The sequence below is a fragment of the Bacillus rossius genome, chromosome 3 (assembly GCF_032445375.1).
Source record: "Bacillus rossius redtenbacheri isolate Brsri chromosome 3, Brsri_v3, whole genome shotgun sequence".
Taxonomy (NCBI): Eukaryota; Metazoa; Arthropoda; class Insecta; order Phasmatodea; family Bacillidae; genus Bacillus; species Bacillus rossius.
In genome coordinates, this window is record NC_086332.1 from 91,351,613 (window position 1) to 91,371,090 (window position 19,478).

General features: G+C 32.2%; 1 protein-coding gene across 1 annotated transcript in view; it reads left to right on the top strand.

The window, feature by feature from the left end:
* The first annotated feature begins 337 nt into the window (after positions 1 to 337).
* Positions 338 to 19,478, top strand: part of LOC134531019 (protein phosphatase 1 regulatory subunit 21) — a 124,689-nt gene continuing 105,548 nt past the window's right edge. Inside the window, exons 1-5 of the mRNA XM_063366461.1 lie at positions 338 to 578; positions 6,190 to 6,255; positions 8,439 to 8,633; positions 12,366 to 12,491; positions 16,207 to 16,329. Of these exons, the coding sequence (XP_063222531.1) occupies positions 6,196 to 6,255; positions 8,439 to 8,633; positions 12,366 to 12,491; positions 16,207 to 16,329 (504 nt within the window). The 5' untranslated portion in view covers positions 338 to 578; positions 6,190 to 6,195. The remainder of the gene's footprint in view (positions 579 to 6,189; positions 6,256 to 8,438; positions 8,634 to 12,365; positions 12,492 to 16,206; positions 16,330 to 19,478) is intronic.

Here is a 19,478-nt window from a genome sequence, read left to right on the forward strand (position 1 = left end):
ATTAATTTATTTCCATTAGATTAAACATGAAGGTTTGGAGCTGTATCCTACATAAAAATCAGGTGTAATACAAAAGCGAGGCACTCTCTACCACCTCTTCAGTTTGACTGGCAATTGTTGTGAAAAATTGAGTTCTTACGGATTAGACACTACCAAGCACACAAAAAAAAATGCAAATCTGGAAAAATATTCAATATTTTGTGTTGAAATTAGAAATAATATTATATGCTATGCCTATTAAACAAATTGCTATAAATGGGCTTAAATACTATTACCGCTTTTAGTTTGTAAGTAATCGTTAGCTACACTATTCGAACGAGACATGCCAAGGCAACGAATAGGATGTTTCCATACCTATGTATATGACTTTGGTTGGGGGTGTGAATCTCAGTGTTTTTAATAATTATGATTGGCAAGGGTTCTTGTGTCATAATAATAGGTGTCATAATGGGATGAAGTTGATGTTGTTTAGAAGCACAGATCAATTTCTGTCTTTTTTTACGACATGACAATGTTTCAACATTAGCTCATTGAATTTTGAATAGGTTATGTGTTCGTGAATCATTTTCAAAATTGCAGTAAGTAGCTACATGAATCATCAATTGCGTGTACTTATTTGCTTAGATAAAACTGTTAAACTTAGAATAAAAGTCTTGTAATAGTGGGACGGTGAAAATTGTTTTGATTGTACCACTGCCGGTGCCGAACTTGTCTCAACTTTGCGAGCTACAATTTGCTTTGCTGTTCTGGCGCTTGGATAATGTGCATTCATGATAATCATTTTAATAAATATCTAAGCTATTGTAAGAAATAACTAAATACAAGCGGAACGAAACTTAATTTTTTCGCTTAGTTGACGTTTTTAATCTGTAACTTACTGATCATAAATTAAAAAATATATACCTATATATAAATATTTGTAATCTTTTTGACCTAATCAATTATGGTTAAAGTAATGAACCGTAATATGTTTACAAGTTGTTAAAACACCATACGCATTCATCTGTCATTAAAAGTAGGTCTGCATGAAAAATAACTTTATTTACTTTTTTGTAAATGCATGGTTTTAATCTTTTTTACTAGGAAATACATTTTTCCTTGCATATTGTGTACAACCATTATAAATATTATTTGCGAACATCACACAGATAATGTATCTCCTGCTCTTTGCAGGACTGCTGTTGAATCTGTCAGCCATAAAATAAAAGTTGGCCATCTTGACCGTATTGAAACAGCACGCATGAGTGACATCAGATGTGACGTGGGCCAAACAAGTTTCAAAATTGAAACCAACTTATAGTTGCATGGGTAATATTTTTATGTCACAACTTGTCCGTAAATAAAATAAAATTACGAATTGCTTTTTTTAAACACCTAAGTTGTTCATATATTTACCTTAAAAACAGCATTTCTTAATTCATTGTGGTTTCTGAGAAATCACAGTTTAGAGCTTACATTACAATGCATGTGCATTGATGCGGCCGTCACATTTTTATAAAAAAGTTTTTGTACATGGAGAATCACAGGACCTGAACATTAACAACAGTTTGTTCTGAGGCCGCTTTCATGCGTGTTCGGTGTAAGTATTACAAATGGTCGATTAGATTATATTAGCTACATTAAAATACTTTAAATTAGTGTGGACGGTTGATTAGATTAAGTTAGCTACATTACAAATACTATGAAATCATGCAAACAGTGGGTTGGGTCATTATAGTTACATCTTAAATTGGTAATTCCTAAGCAACCATTAAAAATATTTTACAGTATTTTTAATGTAGCTATACTAATCTAACTAACCATCAAAAATATTTCTAAGTATTTTTAATGTTGCTAACATAACCTAATGGACCATTCTCATGATTTGACTTAAGTTTTCAAATCACACACATTGAGACCCACACAGAAGCAAAAATTGGCAGCGGATACATTAATACACAGGTATTGTAATGTAAGGTATAAACTGTGATTTTTGAGAAACGAGAAGGAACGCTGTTTTCAAGGTTAAACTATGAATGTCAGAAATACTTTTAAACACCATTTTCGTAATTTAGTAATTTTATTTACGTAAAAGCTGAGTCATAAGAATATTACAGCTGCATTAATAAGCATTATCTTACTTTGTAGCTTTGCAAAAATTTAAAAAAACTTAACATTTTAGCTCTGATTTATTTATTTGAATAACTTTATTAGATACTATTCAAGACTTTCATGAACTAATTATTAGTGATTATAGACTGATATAATTTTAGTTGTTTTCTTACCGATTGTCTTTTGACAGCAAGTGAAATGACATGGCAAGGGATTGTGGTTGTCTCACTGATGCTGCAGACATGTATAAGTTAACCATGTTTGTTCTTTTATATTGTGGCGTGTGTGCCACTTTCATTTTCCTAGGTCCTTTTAATATGAAATTATTTTTGTTAAGCCACTCTTTTTTTAAAATTTCTTTATTTAGATGCAAATGGCCTCTGATGTTTTAGCTGTATTTTATTTTTAGGTGGTTTATTTACTCTTTAATTTTGCGGTTAGCTGTTATCCTCCAACCGAAGGCCATGACTTCCAGAAGCTTTAAAAATGCTGTGTCACTTGATTCAAGTTTAAAACTTAATCATTTTATAAAGTTATTTTCAGTATTTTCTTTTTAGTAAATTGGCTGAACGTATTTTAAAGAGACTTAAAATGGTTAACCTCTGCAAGAAAAGAGGGGAGCAGAAGTGAAGTGCGATGCTAGGTGCTAGAGGGCGTGAAATCAGAGGTGTGGAGAGGACGAGTGAGTCGTGGCTGGCTTGCGGAATGAACATCATCCATGTCAGTTGCTGCAACTCTGCGTTTTACAGACATGTTTCGGGTGCCGGGTCGGGAAACTGTGCTGGTATAATGAAATCTTTATCACGTTAGCATTACATATATATACATAAGCATACTGGGAGTAATAAGCTTACGTCGGGAGTGATACAATGGTGTTAAGTTTTCCAGCGGTAACTACTACGTCGGTATGTGCATGTTCGGCTCTTACGTGAATCCAACTTACGTTGGAGTACTTAAGCTGGAGTTAGCTGTACTGCTGCTACGGTAAGAGGCGGAGAGGACAGAAACATCTAAGTGACCATGGACATTTACTTTTTTTTTGTTGGAACAAATTTTGGGATCCCAAACTCAGCGATGTGGATTTAACACACGAACCAAGTATTTCACACTGACTGAATTTGCGTGCAATACTTAGCTGTAAAAAAGCTGCTATTAGCGGAGTAATATGCGCGCATAAGAAGTTTATTGACTGATTGTAAACTGTTGAGAATATGGCTACGAGAGACTGTTTTACATTAGTAACCGACGGTGAAGTTGCAAAGCAAATAGCGAAGCGCCCCCATTAAATTTTAGTGAGCGCATCAGACTGCAGACTCTTCCCCCCGAGTGAGGACTGTTGAGAAATGTTGAAATTTTTATTGAAACTAATTATTCATAAGAATGATTATGCATAAATAATGAATAAATAAATTTGGGAACTCCCGTTTTCTTTAATATATGGCTATCGTAACTGTAAAATATTTATAAATATATTTGTTGTATTTATTGGCTGTTAACATATTTATAATTGAGTCTGGAAGTGTGACCAGAAATTGTAATTGAGGTGGCATGAACAAACAGGAAGTAATATGATTTACTAGCTGGTTTAAGTGTTTTTTTTATTGTAAATTGTTTATAAACATTTCAATTTTTTTTTGTAATTAGTATATTTTTAGTAATACCCTTTTTCACGATCAATTTTTATGACTCAAGAAAGAACTGTTGTAAATGAGTTTGCAATTTGTGAGAAAGATGTTAGTTAGAAAATAAAGTTGTTAAAAAGTTTCATAAATATTTTTGAAATGCTACTCCAAAATCCTACCTTTAATCGTATATTCAAATGCCCAGTACAGTTTATTTAATTTTGCCTGCACCCGAGAGAGAGGTTTTATGGTCATAAAAATTAAAAATTCTAATTAAATTTTCTGTTGTGATTTGGTGCTAAAGAGACACTAAATCTTAGACAGGTGTGGAGGTTGTCTTCTTTAGCTCAAATGACGAGTAAAGTATACTACTTATATAGTAATCGAATTCAGTTAGGTTTAAGTTGAACGTAATTCTACTTTTTCTGAAATTATTTTTTAAATTCCAAACTACATTAAAATATTTTCTTACATGTTTTTGAATAATTTCCTCCGAGTTTACCATTTAAATGAGTGGTTGGGAATATTTTGAATACTACTACATTTTGTAAAAAAATTATTTTGAAAATTACAAAATGCATATTAGTACTTCTTAGCATGTTTTCTAATTATTTTGTAAAAGCTCATTACATTTAAAATAGTGGTTCCCCATAATAACCATTTTAAGTAGAGGTTATATTAAAGTACTCAGATGTGAAAAATTGTATTTTTGGGTTAACAGTTATTATAAAATTATTGTTACTCTTATTACCCGTAATGTAAAATACTGATGTAAATTTATGGTGTTATTTAATAACTTAGTGGAGAATATTTTCTACAAGAGATATCCCAGATCATGTTTCTTTTGATCTTGGCTGTAACTTGATCCTATTTTCTCAAGAGATCCTTAGAAATATAGTGCAGCCTATGCTGTTTCCATAAAGACAGGGATTGTTAATATAAATAAGTTATGGCCAGGTAGGAGTGAAATAAAATCTACAATTTAATTGATAAATTTACTTTTATTTGCACTCATTAATTCAAATATGTTTATTACTTTATCAAAGAAATTATTTTAACTATAACTTCTATACATGTTTGCTATATAACTTCTTCCAATCTTTGTTATTCTGTTAAGGATAGGACGATGATAGGAAAAATAGGAAACAAATGGGAGTGTTTAAAGTTTAATGTGCCTCGAAAAAGTCAACTCGATGGTTGTTCTAATTGAGTGGAAGAGAGATAGATGCAGAGCAAGCATACAATAAGCATAACGGGACACAGCGTAATGGGACAATGTGCGTAACGGGACACTTTTTGTGCGTGCAGCCGGCGTTCATCGATTTATTAGACGTCACGTTAATAAAATAATAATTCTTAAAATTCATGATACATACTAAATTTTTCAGGTTATTAGAATTTAGAAAAATAAGTTATTGTGCCATGAATTAATCTCTAAAGTGGCATAGTATCAATAAATTTATTTCATACTAAATATAAATCAATCATAAATGATACTGGCAGTGTTACAACCTTATTATTTTAATTTTTAGTTAAACATGCTAATCAAAACATTTGTGTGCATGTAATTTATGCAAGTACGATCACTTCTCTTCAACAAGTTTGCACGGTGACTGCAACATATATTGCTGCTAGTCAGAACATTTTCATTCACATTTGATTTTAACTAGAAGACTTTGCAAGTTTTACCAATTACCTCTAGGTTTGCATTTAATTAGTATCTGGGTGATGGTGGTGAAAATAGTGGGAGAGCCAGTAAGTACCCACATTTCAGAAACAAACCATTATTAGAAAATCTAGCCTGGGTTGGCAACTTCAATACCTATTTATATTCAATACTAAAATGAAAGTATGTATAGTATGTCCATAAAAGATACTGCTTTGATGTTTTCTCGCATGCAAAGCGAAAGAATGGCTCTGTCCCTAATTAGTAAAGGGTGAACCTGTAATTTTTATTTGGCAACAGAATGGTGCCCCTCCTATTGGAATCTTTGTACGAGAGTGGTTGAACATCAAAGTCCCTGACTGTTGGATTGGTAGTGATGGTCGAGATGACAGAGTTCTTTTTTGCAGGCCTCCACGTTCAACTGACATAACGCCATGCAATTTTTTCCTTTGGTGCTTTATAAAAGATTGTGTTCTACGTTCCACTGCTACCTAATGATCTGCCAGAGTTGAGACACAGAATTGAAGAGGCTATTGCTTCCATTACTCCGGACTTGTTAACCAAACCAAAGTGTGGGAAGAATTGGATTTGGGTTGGATGTGTGCTCTATAACTAAACATGCAAATATTGAACATTTGTTAAAAAAAAAAAACTACGTAGGTTAGTTTACCTTAAATTTAATGTTGGTCATAAATAGTTTAAATTAAACAGTTATAATATACCATTGAAACAACTGGGGCTTTCTTTTATGGGACATTCTGTATTTATTTGTACAAAGTTGGTTATTTCAGTTGTATGTTATTGTTTCAGCCCGTGATGGAAACAGTGAGTGATCTGCATGCCAAGTACCAGAAACTGGCTACAGAATACTCTAAGGTCAGTATTCGTCATGGAACTGGATGTTGTATTCAATGTTGGTTGCGTTTATGTACAATAAACTGTCTGTTAACCGTGTAATATTAAATGAAAGGTCTATTAATAAATTCAAAGCAGTCTTCATAGAAATACACATGTAATTAAACATGATTATATGCATGAAAATAAACATAATTATTGTTATAATGGGTAGAGAAGTGTTGTTAACGCATGTGCATTCCTTGTGGTCCACATGCATCTCGATCTGAAAATAGTGTAATATAAGCCATCTTGGTGTACTACTTTCAGTACGTGCCAATATACTGTTTTTTAACTTTTCATACAGCTACTACAATTTGGTAAAGTGCTGCTAGTCTGTATCACAATACAACAATAAATACATAGTATTTATATTACCCTTTTGAAATTTTCAGTATGAGGACATATGATGTAATACAAAACAAACTTTATACTGATTAATAGTGTTGAATTGTACTACGTATTTTAATATCAGTTAAGGACAAATTATTTCACATATGAGAATATACCATTCACACAAGTGAAACAAATACAGACAAATACACAATACAATATACATACTAGCAGCATTTGCATACAATTTAAACACTGCAGTTGTTTTTAAACAATAGGTTTTGCACCTACCAAAACGTTGAAACATGGCAGGCAAAAATTGACTATTACACTGATGTCATAAAACATGATTTCACATGTCAAATTCTGAAACCAGATATGTAGAATAACATAATTTAAAACATAAAAAATACTTACATACAAAACATTACATTAAATAGACAATTAAAAAAAAGTAGCAAAGAGGAAGTTAGACCTAAGATTTTGCTAACTTCAATACTGTCTAAACCATTAGAATCTAAAGAGTAAATATAATTTCTACATAGATGAACAAAATTAAGTAAATGGATTAAAACCCAGTTTTAAAAAATAAAAAATGTGGGCAAGCCCTGTACGCCTTTACACGTGCATCGGAAACCCAATTTTATGCTGTGTGGCAGTGTAACATGAAAAACTTTCTTCTGAAATTATTATATTTAGTCTCTTCCTCTTATAAATTTCTAAGCAGCCAAGTATGACCATATAAGCAGCATGTGCTTAGGATAGTCTTGCCCTGGTGTGCCAGCAACAGAGGCAATTTATTTGTAGGACAGCGTTAATAATAGTGTATCCATGAGAGGCAGTACAAAAAGTTTACAAGTAAGCAATTCCTTTAGGAAAATTTATATCATGTTCATTACTTTATTTTTAATCTTGGAGTTATTTTATCAACATATGTAATTAAAACAAGAGTGTCAGTTTTTTTTTCTGACATCTTGCAACATTTCATTATCAGCTTTGACTAACCCTGTTGAAAACATGACTGTCAGGTTCTGACAGATGTTGTAACATCACTAACAATAAGATAATAAGAGATGAGTTTTCTTTTAAATTTGAATAGTTAACTGTGTTGAAAGCAGTTAATTAATTTTAAGACAAAAGGTTTGGGATGGTAATTTTCACTCAATTTATTTAATATTTTGGAATTTACATATTAACAAGGTTAGTAAAATACAAGAGAAACTTTAGCTGTATTCGAGTACACAGGGATGCATCCATAGCAACCACAATGTGGAGGTCACATTTCTAAGGGATGGATAGTATTGGAATACTTTTACTGCTAGCACCACCTGTTGACAGTCATACTGTTGTGCACGTAACCTTTTTAAGTCATGAAGTCTATGAATATTCAGCAAAATGAAATAACAACCACCAATTTAAAAAAAATTAATATAGCGTGGATGTTATGAATGTTAGCAGTCAAAATAAAATTTTTGTTATGAATCTCAAAATATTAAAAATACTTATAATGAGCATTAAATACCCCTGTAAGATTAATTTCACCTTTCGGTAATATTTACTAAAGATTTTACATGTCTTTGTTTGATGTATCACTTATGCTTATAACGTTTGAAACAAATCTTATGCCAAAAATTCTGAAGTAATGTTATATATACAAACAAAAATAAAACTCGGATCTGAAGCTAATGGATGTAGGGACGCATTAGTGGCTGCGAGTGTCGTGTGCCTAGAAATCCAGGTTTTAGTGTATCTACTTAGGGAGAGCTTGGAAGACTGCGGCACACTGCGACTCACCAGCCAGTATTAGGATGGTGAGCGGTGCGTGTGTGCAGATGCGGGCCCAGACGGGCGTGCTGAAGGCGGCCGTGCTGGAGGAGCGCGGCCTGGTGGCGGAGCTCCGGGAGCAGGCGCGCCAGAAGGAGCAGCGCGTGCGCAAGGCCCAGCAGGAGATGGACGGCCTGACGTTCCGCAACCAGCAGCTGGCCAAGAGGGTGGCGGTGCTGCAGGACGAGCTGGATGTGGCCCAGGTAGCGCTCCCCGCATGCCCCTCGGTGCTTCTCTATGTCCACCGTGTTCAGTTTTACACAGAGAAAAAAAATAAAAAAAGTAATACGACGTAGCAAAATGGGTGTGTGTAGTGTACTTCTGTACGTGAATTAGACGTTATATGGACGTAGTTATGCAAAAAGGAACCAACCCACAATTTTGTTATATTTTATTTGAAAATATATTTAAAAAGTACAAGGTTGATCGTACCGTCGTTGCTATTTTTATATCAGTATTTATACTAGACCATTAAAATTATACCCACATTATGTTATCAATACGAGAATTACAATTTATAATTAACTCTAACTTCAAAATACTCAGAATAGGTTTCATGTGGGTTGGTTCCTTTTTGCATAACTACGTCCATATTTGCTGTAAAAAACTAATTTTAATTTTGCACACAAACAATTAATAGAAATATAATAAAAAGAACTGAAGTTATATAATTAATGTTGTTGATAATGTATAAGTTCAATAAAATTAAAAAAAATATATGCAATATAAAATTAATTATTTAATTTAGTAAAATAATCAATATAAAATAATTAATAATGGAAATTAATAAATTAGCTAAATGTTTATTCTAATTAATTAAATTTAATTATTTAAAAATAATATGATGCAGGTGAATTATACATACGGAAACACTTAAAAACTTTTATGAACACAATTTTTATCACTAATATTTACAATAAAAACATGTTTTTTATTATATGGACCATTTATATATATTTAAATGAAATGGCATAATTGAGTAACTACGAGGGTTATTTTTTTTTTCAACCTCCGATCGGCTGTAATAAAAAAACGGTAATGAATTGGGAAATTATTTTAATGTCAAAAGAAACGTACATCTTTACTCTATTTTTCCACACAATCACCGTGCAGATTGAGGCATTTGTCGTACCGATGCACCAGTTTTCCAATACCCTCTGCATAAAAAGATGCCTCCTGCCTATTCAGCCACGTTTTAACAGTGCCCTGCAGTGTGATTACAGTTTCATTTCTCCATGGCATGCCCATTAATCGATACCCTAATCGCTCGTACACGAATCGACACGTCTCGTAGTGTTTACCCCCTTCCAGCAACCATGTGGAGCGGCCAACTCACACCTCAGTTGAAGCTTGGTTATGGGAATGTCAACATGGCTGCAACGATAAACTGTACGGCGAAATGCGAGCTGCGTGGAGTCATCCGTTTCTTACAGGCAGAAGGGCACACTGCAGCAGAAATCCATCGCCGAATGTGTTTTGTGTGTTAAAACGTGGCTGAATAGGCAGGAGGCATCATTTTATGCAGAGGGTATTGGAAAGCTGGTGCATTGGTACGACAAATGCCTCAATCTGCACGGTGATTATGTGGAAAAATAGAGTAAAGATGTACGTTTCTTTTGACATTAAAATAATTTCCCAATTCATTCCCGTTTTTTTATTACAGCCGATCGGAGGTTGAAAAAAAAATAACCCTAGTATATTAATGTTTATATCTTGACTCATTTCTTTGGAATACCACAGGGTGCACCTGGAAAATTTAAGAGCGCACATTTTGAAAACCACTGGGATAATGCCTTGCAGATGTAATTGAGGTTTTTAAGTTCTCCAGGCAAATGCTGGCATGATATTCCTTACTGTAGCCCAAGACTGGTTTCTTTACCAATATCCCTGAATTGACGAGCTGTAAAATGACAGCACTTAAATCTTTTCCACATTAATATTTACTTGTTTGATGTTTCTAAATACTAAGTAGTCAGATGACTACAGTGGATATGTCATCTTGTGGATCAGTAATGAATGGTGCCTTGCACTATAAACCATTTCGCTCTTAGCTTGCAGTGCATGGCTTTTGGTGTGTGCTGTTGCCAAATCTCCCAACACATTATGAATTTCAGAAGATGTGTTTCTTTGGAATTCTTATTGCACATGAACCATTTTAAGAACTCATATAGTAATTTATAACTGAGCTAAAAAAATTAACAATCATTTTCACACATATCTAAGAGTACTTGGCACCGAAGCACTAGCATGTCCTTTTGTTCGTCCTGTCAACATTTTTGGCAGCAGTTTGGCGCACACCTTTTTCATGTTCAAATTTTTGGTTACAATGCGATAAACGGTTGTTTTCATCATGTTTAGAGATTGTGCTATCAATTGGAGGCTCAAATGTCAGTCATAATTCAAACAATCTTGCACACACATTACATTTTCGTTGATCGGGAGGTTGATCGACGTCCACTGCTGGGTTCGTCGGTGATCTCCGCTCAGCCCTCCTTGAAGGGCTTGTGCCTTCAGAAAACTTGTATGGGCGATCACTCCCAATGGCATGCTGAATTAAAGGAAACATTTTGATGGTATACTTCTCAAATTTAATGCAAAACTCTATAGTGTAATGTTGCTCCAAAAAGATTCATCATGCTGTGTTACATTAACTTATGGGAACGCACGTCCTGACTCTTGGCAGTTCAGAGGTGACTGAGACCGGGTGTGTTTTGAAGCTAAAACCCTCCTCCACCTAGCCCAGCAGATTATAACATAATTGGTCGCTTTACTTACAAAACTCACCCTTTATGCTTCTAGTTATTACGGTAACAGGCTGCACATGTTGTGAACTTAAGGTTAGCTGACTGTAAATGTTAACACCATATAATGTTGTGTAAAACATTATCACATAATGTAATTGTAAATCCAGTATCTGTAAAACTTAATGTCTGTGGGTATGGCAAATTCTGTAATCTGGTACTTGTGAGCCGCTCATGTTCAGATTTTTTCAGGTGGATTCTGCTGTTGACTTTTGCCACCAGGTTACATTACTGTGCTGGTGATTTTTTCACTTCTCTCAGAGTCTATTGTTTCTGTCGGTTTTCATTTGAGTACGGTTTCTTGTTTTGTATTTGGTTACATTTCACATTTTCACATTTGGTATTCCTGTGAAAACTATAATGACATTCAGTAATGCTGAAAAATTCACTTGTCAGGAAAGGCCGGGTTGCGAACGTGTTGTATTGAAGACCATTCACTGTATTATTTTATTCAGAATAAAGTTTATTTTTGAAGTTATACTTATTTAGATGCATTATAAAAAAATGTTCAGAGTGAATTTTTATGATGCTCATGCACCATCCAACAAAAACTGACAGGATGAAAAAAGGCTACATACAAATAAAAATTATATATGCTTTTAAATCATATACTTTAGTGATTGATATTGAATACTGGTTCATATAATTAAAAACATTTATTTATTATAAAAGTGATAGAAATTGTTCATGAACTTTTTCAAATGTACATTTATAAGTGTGGTTATGTTCACGTATGTATTTTTTATTTGTATTATAATTATTACATTATTATTTAATAAATAATTAGAATTATAAATTAGAACAAACATTCAGAAAATTCATTGATTTCCATTAGTAACATTTTTCTCAATTATTTTACTAAATTAAATGATTAATTTTATACACGTCTTTATATTAATATTGAATATTTATTTAAATTTTTAAATTTGATTGAGATACTTTACTAACCGTATTTATAATATCACTCCAGTCCTTTTATTATTCTATTTCTATTAATTATTTGCATGCAAAATTAAAATTAGTTTTTTACTTTGCCAAGTAAGTAGGTATAACTTCTAATGAGTGTACATAAGTACATGCACCCATTTGCTTTTGTTTGAAAGAGCTGAACCAGGTATGGTATTTGTTTTGCAGAGTCGGACGAGAAAAGGTAGGGGCAAAGGTTCCGGAGATCCTGGATACACAGCTGAGAGCTCGAACCATGTCCTGGATGAAGAGTTTCATAACAAAATCGAGGAAAATGCTCGTCTGCTATCTCTGGTTAGTATCACATTAAAGTATGTAGATAGTTTGCCATTAGCCAGCTGAATTAAATGAGCCATTACTGATCATGTGCCTAGCAACAGTGTAGTAATGAGTTTGAGTGACTGCAGTAAAGCCTGTGCCTGTGTTGATATTGTAAATAAAATGCAAAATGTATTTTTTTTATGCTTTGAAAGCTCTTAATTTTTTAAAAAATAATTTTTCATTTGTAACTGTAAAGAAGACAGTCATAGCTGATAACTAATTTTTACAGTTGAAAACTATGTTAAATATACTGTTAAAAAACTTAATTAGAAATGTTTATGTATTATGTCATTTAAAAAAGTTTTGGAATTATAATTTTTTCTTAATATTTTAGTTTATTTGGGTTATTTAGTGTACCTATTGAACTAGTTAAAGTGTACAGAGGACAGTAACTTGATAATTTTTGTTTTCATAATTTTTCAAATTGCTGTTTTTACCACCTTCTGTTTGGTTTGTTTACATTTTGATAAGCATTTGCAAATATTCAAATACGAATAATAAACTATTTGTATTCGATTCAAAATTATATACACTAAGAATTAACTTCAGTGAAACCTCATTAATTTAATATTGGTTAATCCAAAATCCTGTTTAAATCCCTGACAACATGAATAAGAAGTTCAGTGTTAATTTGTTTGTATATAATGAAATACTGGATAATATGTATTTTGAAGTTCTATTGTGGCCCAAAATTAATTTCACGTGTATTTAAGATCTAATAAAACTAAGTGTTAGAGTGAAATCTTGTATTTGCATTCTAGGTATTTACGTTTCCCGCTATTAACATTTTCTTTAGGTCCCATTTACGTGTCATTAAATTCAATGCTATATACTTTTTGTCAATTTACACAGCGAAAACTACTTTCTTCCCACTATTCATGTCTCGTTTATTACGTAAAAAAACCTGATTTTTATTTAAATAAAACTCACTTAAGACTTTCTCACACAATACTATTTCCCATCAAATATGATCAAATGTTTCAATTGCACCATTTTCTCCATAAGATGTATGATGTATGATATACGTATTATTCCTGATGTTGAAGTTGACCAAAAACTTTGTTTCTTGTATGAAACTGATTTATTTTGTTGAAATACATTATTCATTAGGAAATTACTGTTTACTTATTTAATAACATAAATACGAAGCTATCTGATGTGAAAATTTTCTTTCAGGGATGTTTTCAATTATCTGTGCTGTCACCGCAGTGGAGCACTGGTTGTCATCATATTTGGTTAGGTTGATGCCTGTATAGAGTGTGTGCATGTAGTGGAGTATCAATATTGATAGTTCGCCAATTACACTCAACGTGCGGATTTTGTTTTTTGCAGATTGAACTAATTTAAAGGCCTGCACTCTTTCGTGGTTAGTGTAATTATATGTACACTACGTTAGTTTTGTGTCACATTTGGAACACTGTTTTTATTTACATTTTATTTTAAGGTGATAAAAAATATTTTTGTTTCGTAATATTTATTTACTACATATGTAGTTATAGAAGGTCAACTAAAATTGAGGTTATTCGCAAAAGTAGAGATTTGTTTGATGTGTAAATTCTCATTCAAAAACTTTTAAACAACTCAATTTTTGTAGATTCTTATTTAACCATATAATTAGAGATGGTGATTTATAGCATTTAAAATAATAACATTTAGCATTTTGAATTTGAAATTTAGCATTTTGTAGCATTTTTAAAACAAGATTTAGCCAATTCTCTCATTTTATATTACTGAAAAAAAGTATGTTTTTAAAAAGCATTAAATAATACACATATTAATTATTAACAACCACAGAAATACAGATTTAGCACTTATTAGTGCAATAAATTGAATACTTGAAATTACAATAAATATTTTTTAGCCGTGTTCATGGCCATAGTTGATGTAGAGTGCACAAATAATGTTACTGAAACTCGTTTTTTTTATCAATTTTTTTTTGTTTTTTCAATTTTCGCCTTCTTTTGGTTTTCGATCATGCCAGAAACCGTTGCTTGCCGTTTTACCGACTTTTTTTCTTCATCAGATTTCTCGGTGAATTTTTTTTTTTGCAGCCTGATGTCCCTCAGATTCAATGTGCTTTTCAAGTACATCTTTTTTTTTTCCACTCCAGACGGCGATTAAATAAATTGCACATTAAAATATTCCAAACTTTTTTGTAGAACTGTTCACTTTTGTATTTATTTATGCGATCGCGAATGGAAATTACGTTTCGTCCCATTTTTACCACGAGAAATAACAGTATACAACACATTTACGAGTATGCACGTATTTGTAAACACACCACCTTTCACAGACTACACAAGAACGTGGCTTTCACGTGAAACACAGCCAGAAAATGGGACTTACAAATATTGTTAGCGTGGCGAAGCAGAGATGTCGCAATATGGTGGCCTAAAAACTTATACTCTGCAAGATGACGGACAATCTTCCAGCTAGTTGTTCTTTGCTTTGTTTACATTCGCGAGGCACGGATGGCCATTCTTCATTCAATATTTACGAACAATAGTTGTGAATGACGTGACAATAAGATAATTGTGCTGAATACGCCATATAATGATGGTTTCTTTTGATACTGAACTGAAACGAAATGCAATAGGTAAATAAATTGTGTAGAGTGAAGACGAATCTATGTTTTTTACCTTGATTTCGCATTTATCTCGGAATAGTCTAGATTTCGCATTTTATAACGGAAAAAATATAATTTAGCTTATTTTCGCATCTATTTCGCGAAAACGAAAAATCACCATCCCTACATATAATACAAATAAGATGAATTAATTTAATCAAAATAAAATTTAAATTTTTTGTGGTTTTTTATGTCTTGTATTTATGGCACGTGATATTATACAGTAAGCTGTTATACATTAAATTTTTCTTTACTGTAAAGTGAAAAAAAATATATTGAAGAAAGCATACTGGAAATGTACTTCTGTATTACAGGAGTTTAAAAGTTTTCCCTCAATTTACACTTTTCTGCAATACTGACACTGTAAAAAATTGAAGCCTTTGACCATTTGAGTGGCTTTATCCAAAGCATGTTTAAAAAAATTAGAAGCATACAAGATAATGGATTGTTTTTACCTAAATCTTCTCAGTGATCTAGTGGATATAAAATGCATGTCAAAACATTACATAACACCGAAATGCAATATAGTACTGAAATTGAAGTTATATCATTTAACCAAAATTTAATTCAAATTATAAAAAAAGAAATATTTTAATGTTATAAATTCAAGGAATGTTGTTTCTTCCTGACAAAGTATTGTACCAAAGTGCATGGATCAGAAAAATTAATTCAATTTGTTTTACTGTACATCTCTTATTGAATCAATTATATTATAAACCATAAATTCTCACTAATTAGTTTTATTCCTATTTATTAAAAATTATTTTACAGTACAAATGCAGCATATTAATTTTACTCCTATTTAAGTATTACAAAACAGCTGTTATAAAAATAAAAACAATAAAACAGAACACCTCTGTTTTAAAAATGTAATTAGATTAAAAATAAAACCATAAGATCTTGTCTATATACAAAGTTATTTTTCCTGGAGCCTGTAATTTCTCTGTATGCTCCTGAAATGGAGTGCCGAGGGAATGAACACGGGCCCAGTGTTATGACGTGTGTCGGTGGGAGAAGGGTGATGTGCAGAGTGTAGCGGTGTGTGTGTGCGCATGTGCGCAGCTGCAGGAGAAGGAGGACGCACACCAGCAGGAGGTGTGTGCGCTCACGGACCGGCTCCGGCACCTGGAGCAGGAGCTGCAGGACAGACACCAAGTCACCAGCGAGTCGGAGGAGAACTTCAAGGTGACTTGTCTTTGTTCCTCTCCGGACGCTAACGTCGTCAGGCTTCCGTGTGTTCTAGTGAGAGCTGTAACTGAAAGCATAAATCATTTATTTACCTACATGACCTAAACAAACTGACAACATTTTTGCCATAAAAAAGGATAATGGGGTTATGATGTATGTGCATCCACATAAAGGCTTCAAATAAAATCACATATATGAATAAATTGCACGGCACAGGGACAGTTTCGATATGCCTATGCAAGATTTAAAAATGAAACTTTAATTGGTCGACATGGCAAATACGCTTACGTGTCACGGCCATGATTGGTCGTCATTAATTGACAATGATTTTTAGTTAAGAGAAAAAAGGGAGTGAAAAATGACGCCATTCTGTTAATCGTGGTGTTAATTCCCTCAGGGAATTTTATTAAATGGCGAGTTAATATTCAGTGTTTTCGTCGTAAGAAATACGTCTTCCGCAAGAGGATTAGTTGAAGCAGCACTGACCTTGAATGCCAGTTTCAAGCATTAATTTTCCGTGTGTTACGGCGGAATTTGAGGCGGTAATTAATCGTCCAACTATCAGGTACGGCCGGCGTTCGCAACGTATAGTGACGCCAATGTGATATTACTGTGAATATCACTCCAGATGTTAATAAACATTGTTCGTTCCATTCCTAATTTCTTGATAAATTAAATAAACTGTGACATTTTGGCATAAAAATATTAATTTATTTTAAACACATCATAATAGCTACACACAGGTCTAGAGGTCTTGAAGGAAGGACTCTAGTGCGTGAGCGAACCGGAGTAAAACCCCAAAAACTTTACGTTTTGAACACTTTAGAGGAATTAATTAAATTTTAATTTTTTTAAATATTTTTTTTGTATTAGTTTAACATTCAGATATTACTCAAGAAATACCATAGACTGAACAACTCTAGTTATCTCATATTTGGTTTTGTTTGTTTAATTATGACTCGAGGTTTTTTTTATGAGATTGGTAATGTAATAAAATAATTATTTAATTTTAGTTCAAGTTTGCACTAAATGTATTTTCTAACTTCTATGGTCTTCATTTTGTCCTATGTTCTAATTTACTGGCGCCCAAGGCAATTTGTTCCTTTATCGATAGTTCGTTCGTATTAAAATTATTTTTATTCGAAACACGTTTGTGTACACTACCCATTTATAGATATGAGTAAATTCTGTTTGTAGTGTGTGTAACACGTTTGTGTACACTACCCATTTATAGATCTGAGTAAATTCTGTTTGTAGTGTGTGTAAACTGTGAGGCTAGGACACTATCGTCATCACAATCAAAGCCATGATATAGTTGCTGTTTTGAATACACTTTAAATACATAATACATTTTAAAATTATTTGACAAGAAAACCTGTAAAATATCATTTGAATACTGATATAGGTAATTTACCAGTATATGCAAGTCATATAAATGCATGTCTTGTGAGCAACTGTTAAAAGATCGTTAACATACTTAATATCTATATTATTATTATTTCAGTAATTTTATTGGAATTTTATTTTGTTGCAAATACCCAGATTATATTACATTTGCTTTTTCACTGATAGTGTGATAGGCAAATACGAATATGCAAAACTAAGTATTTACACCATTTACACATATTTTCGAATACAAATATGTTCACAAATTAGGAAATAAAGAAATTTCATACAAATATACAACTGTACTTCTATTCACTCCTGCAAATATAAATTTATTCAAAACTTATTTGTAAACATTTGTATTTATAGAATTTAATTTTTATGAATACATTTGTTTTGGTAGATAGATAACATGCACTGTGTGTAGTACAGTATAGCAATATGCAGTGCTCAAAATAAATGCAAGAGAGTTACTGTTTACTAGTTTGACTTTTTTAACCAAATTTTTCAAGGTTCCCCAGTAAAAGGTTGTTGGTTTGATGGGTGTTAATTTCGGGGGCCTAGAATCAGGAGTTGATTAAAGGTAAATAAGACTCACATGTGCAGCATATATCCACATTAGTAGGGACAAGATTATATAGTGAATTGCAATAAAACCGAAAAAACACAGAAAAGCATGTCATAACACCGTATAACACCGAAATGCAAGTTAATACACCATGTTGCACTGAAATGAAAGTTAAATCATGGAATTAAACAGCATTTAACCAAAACTTAATTCAAATCATAAAAACATTAATCTTTTAATGTTTGAAATACAAGGACTGTCATTATTTCTGGACAAAATTTGTACCAAGGGTTTGGATCGGAAAAATTAATTTAATTAGTTTTGTTGTGCATCTCTTATTGAATCACTTTCATACCACAAATGCTCGCTAATTTATTTTTATTTTGAAATTATCTGTTTTAGAACAATATTAAGCAAACACATTATTTCATCGAAAAAATGCAGCATTTAAAATTTACAACTATTTTGTTTGGAGTAAGTATTACAAAACAGCTTTTACTAAAATGAAAACCATAATGCTTTAATCCTGTATTTTTAGAACAAAATTGGATTAAAAATAAAACCATAAAATGTTGTCTACACATTAGTAGGAACAAGATTTTATCGTTTTATTTCTATGAAAATTTCATTTTTAAAACAGATATTTCAGTGTTATAGTTTTAATTTTTATATATTGTCTTTATTCATTCAAAAATAGTATAATTCAACAAATATGAAACTAAACTATTTCTTAATACATATTTTACCAAAACAGTCTCATTTTGATTGACAACTGATGCACTTAAAACTAATTCAGTAAAATCATTAGTAATAAGCCTGTCCAAAACAGAACTACTCAAAAAATAATAATTTATCAGAGATTTTTGTGTTTGAAACATGTGCCGTCCTTAGTGTAAAAACTTGTTACTAACGTAAGACATGCAAGATTAAACAATATCTAATATTAATTTTTTTTTATAATTCTTTAGGTCATATATTTTAGAACAAAATGCAGCTAAATAAATTACATTAAATAATTTTACCACGATAAAACATTACATTTTTGTAATTTGAGTTAAGATTTGTCAAAAGAATGATTGATTTAATGTTTTTCGTTAAATTTTGTTGCTAAATGGTGTTATTTTGGTTTTGTCGCAATTAACCATGTAATCTCATCCCTACACATTAGTCTAGGGGTGGAGGCGGTGAGACT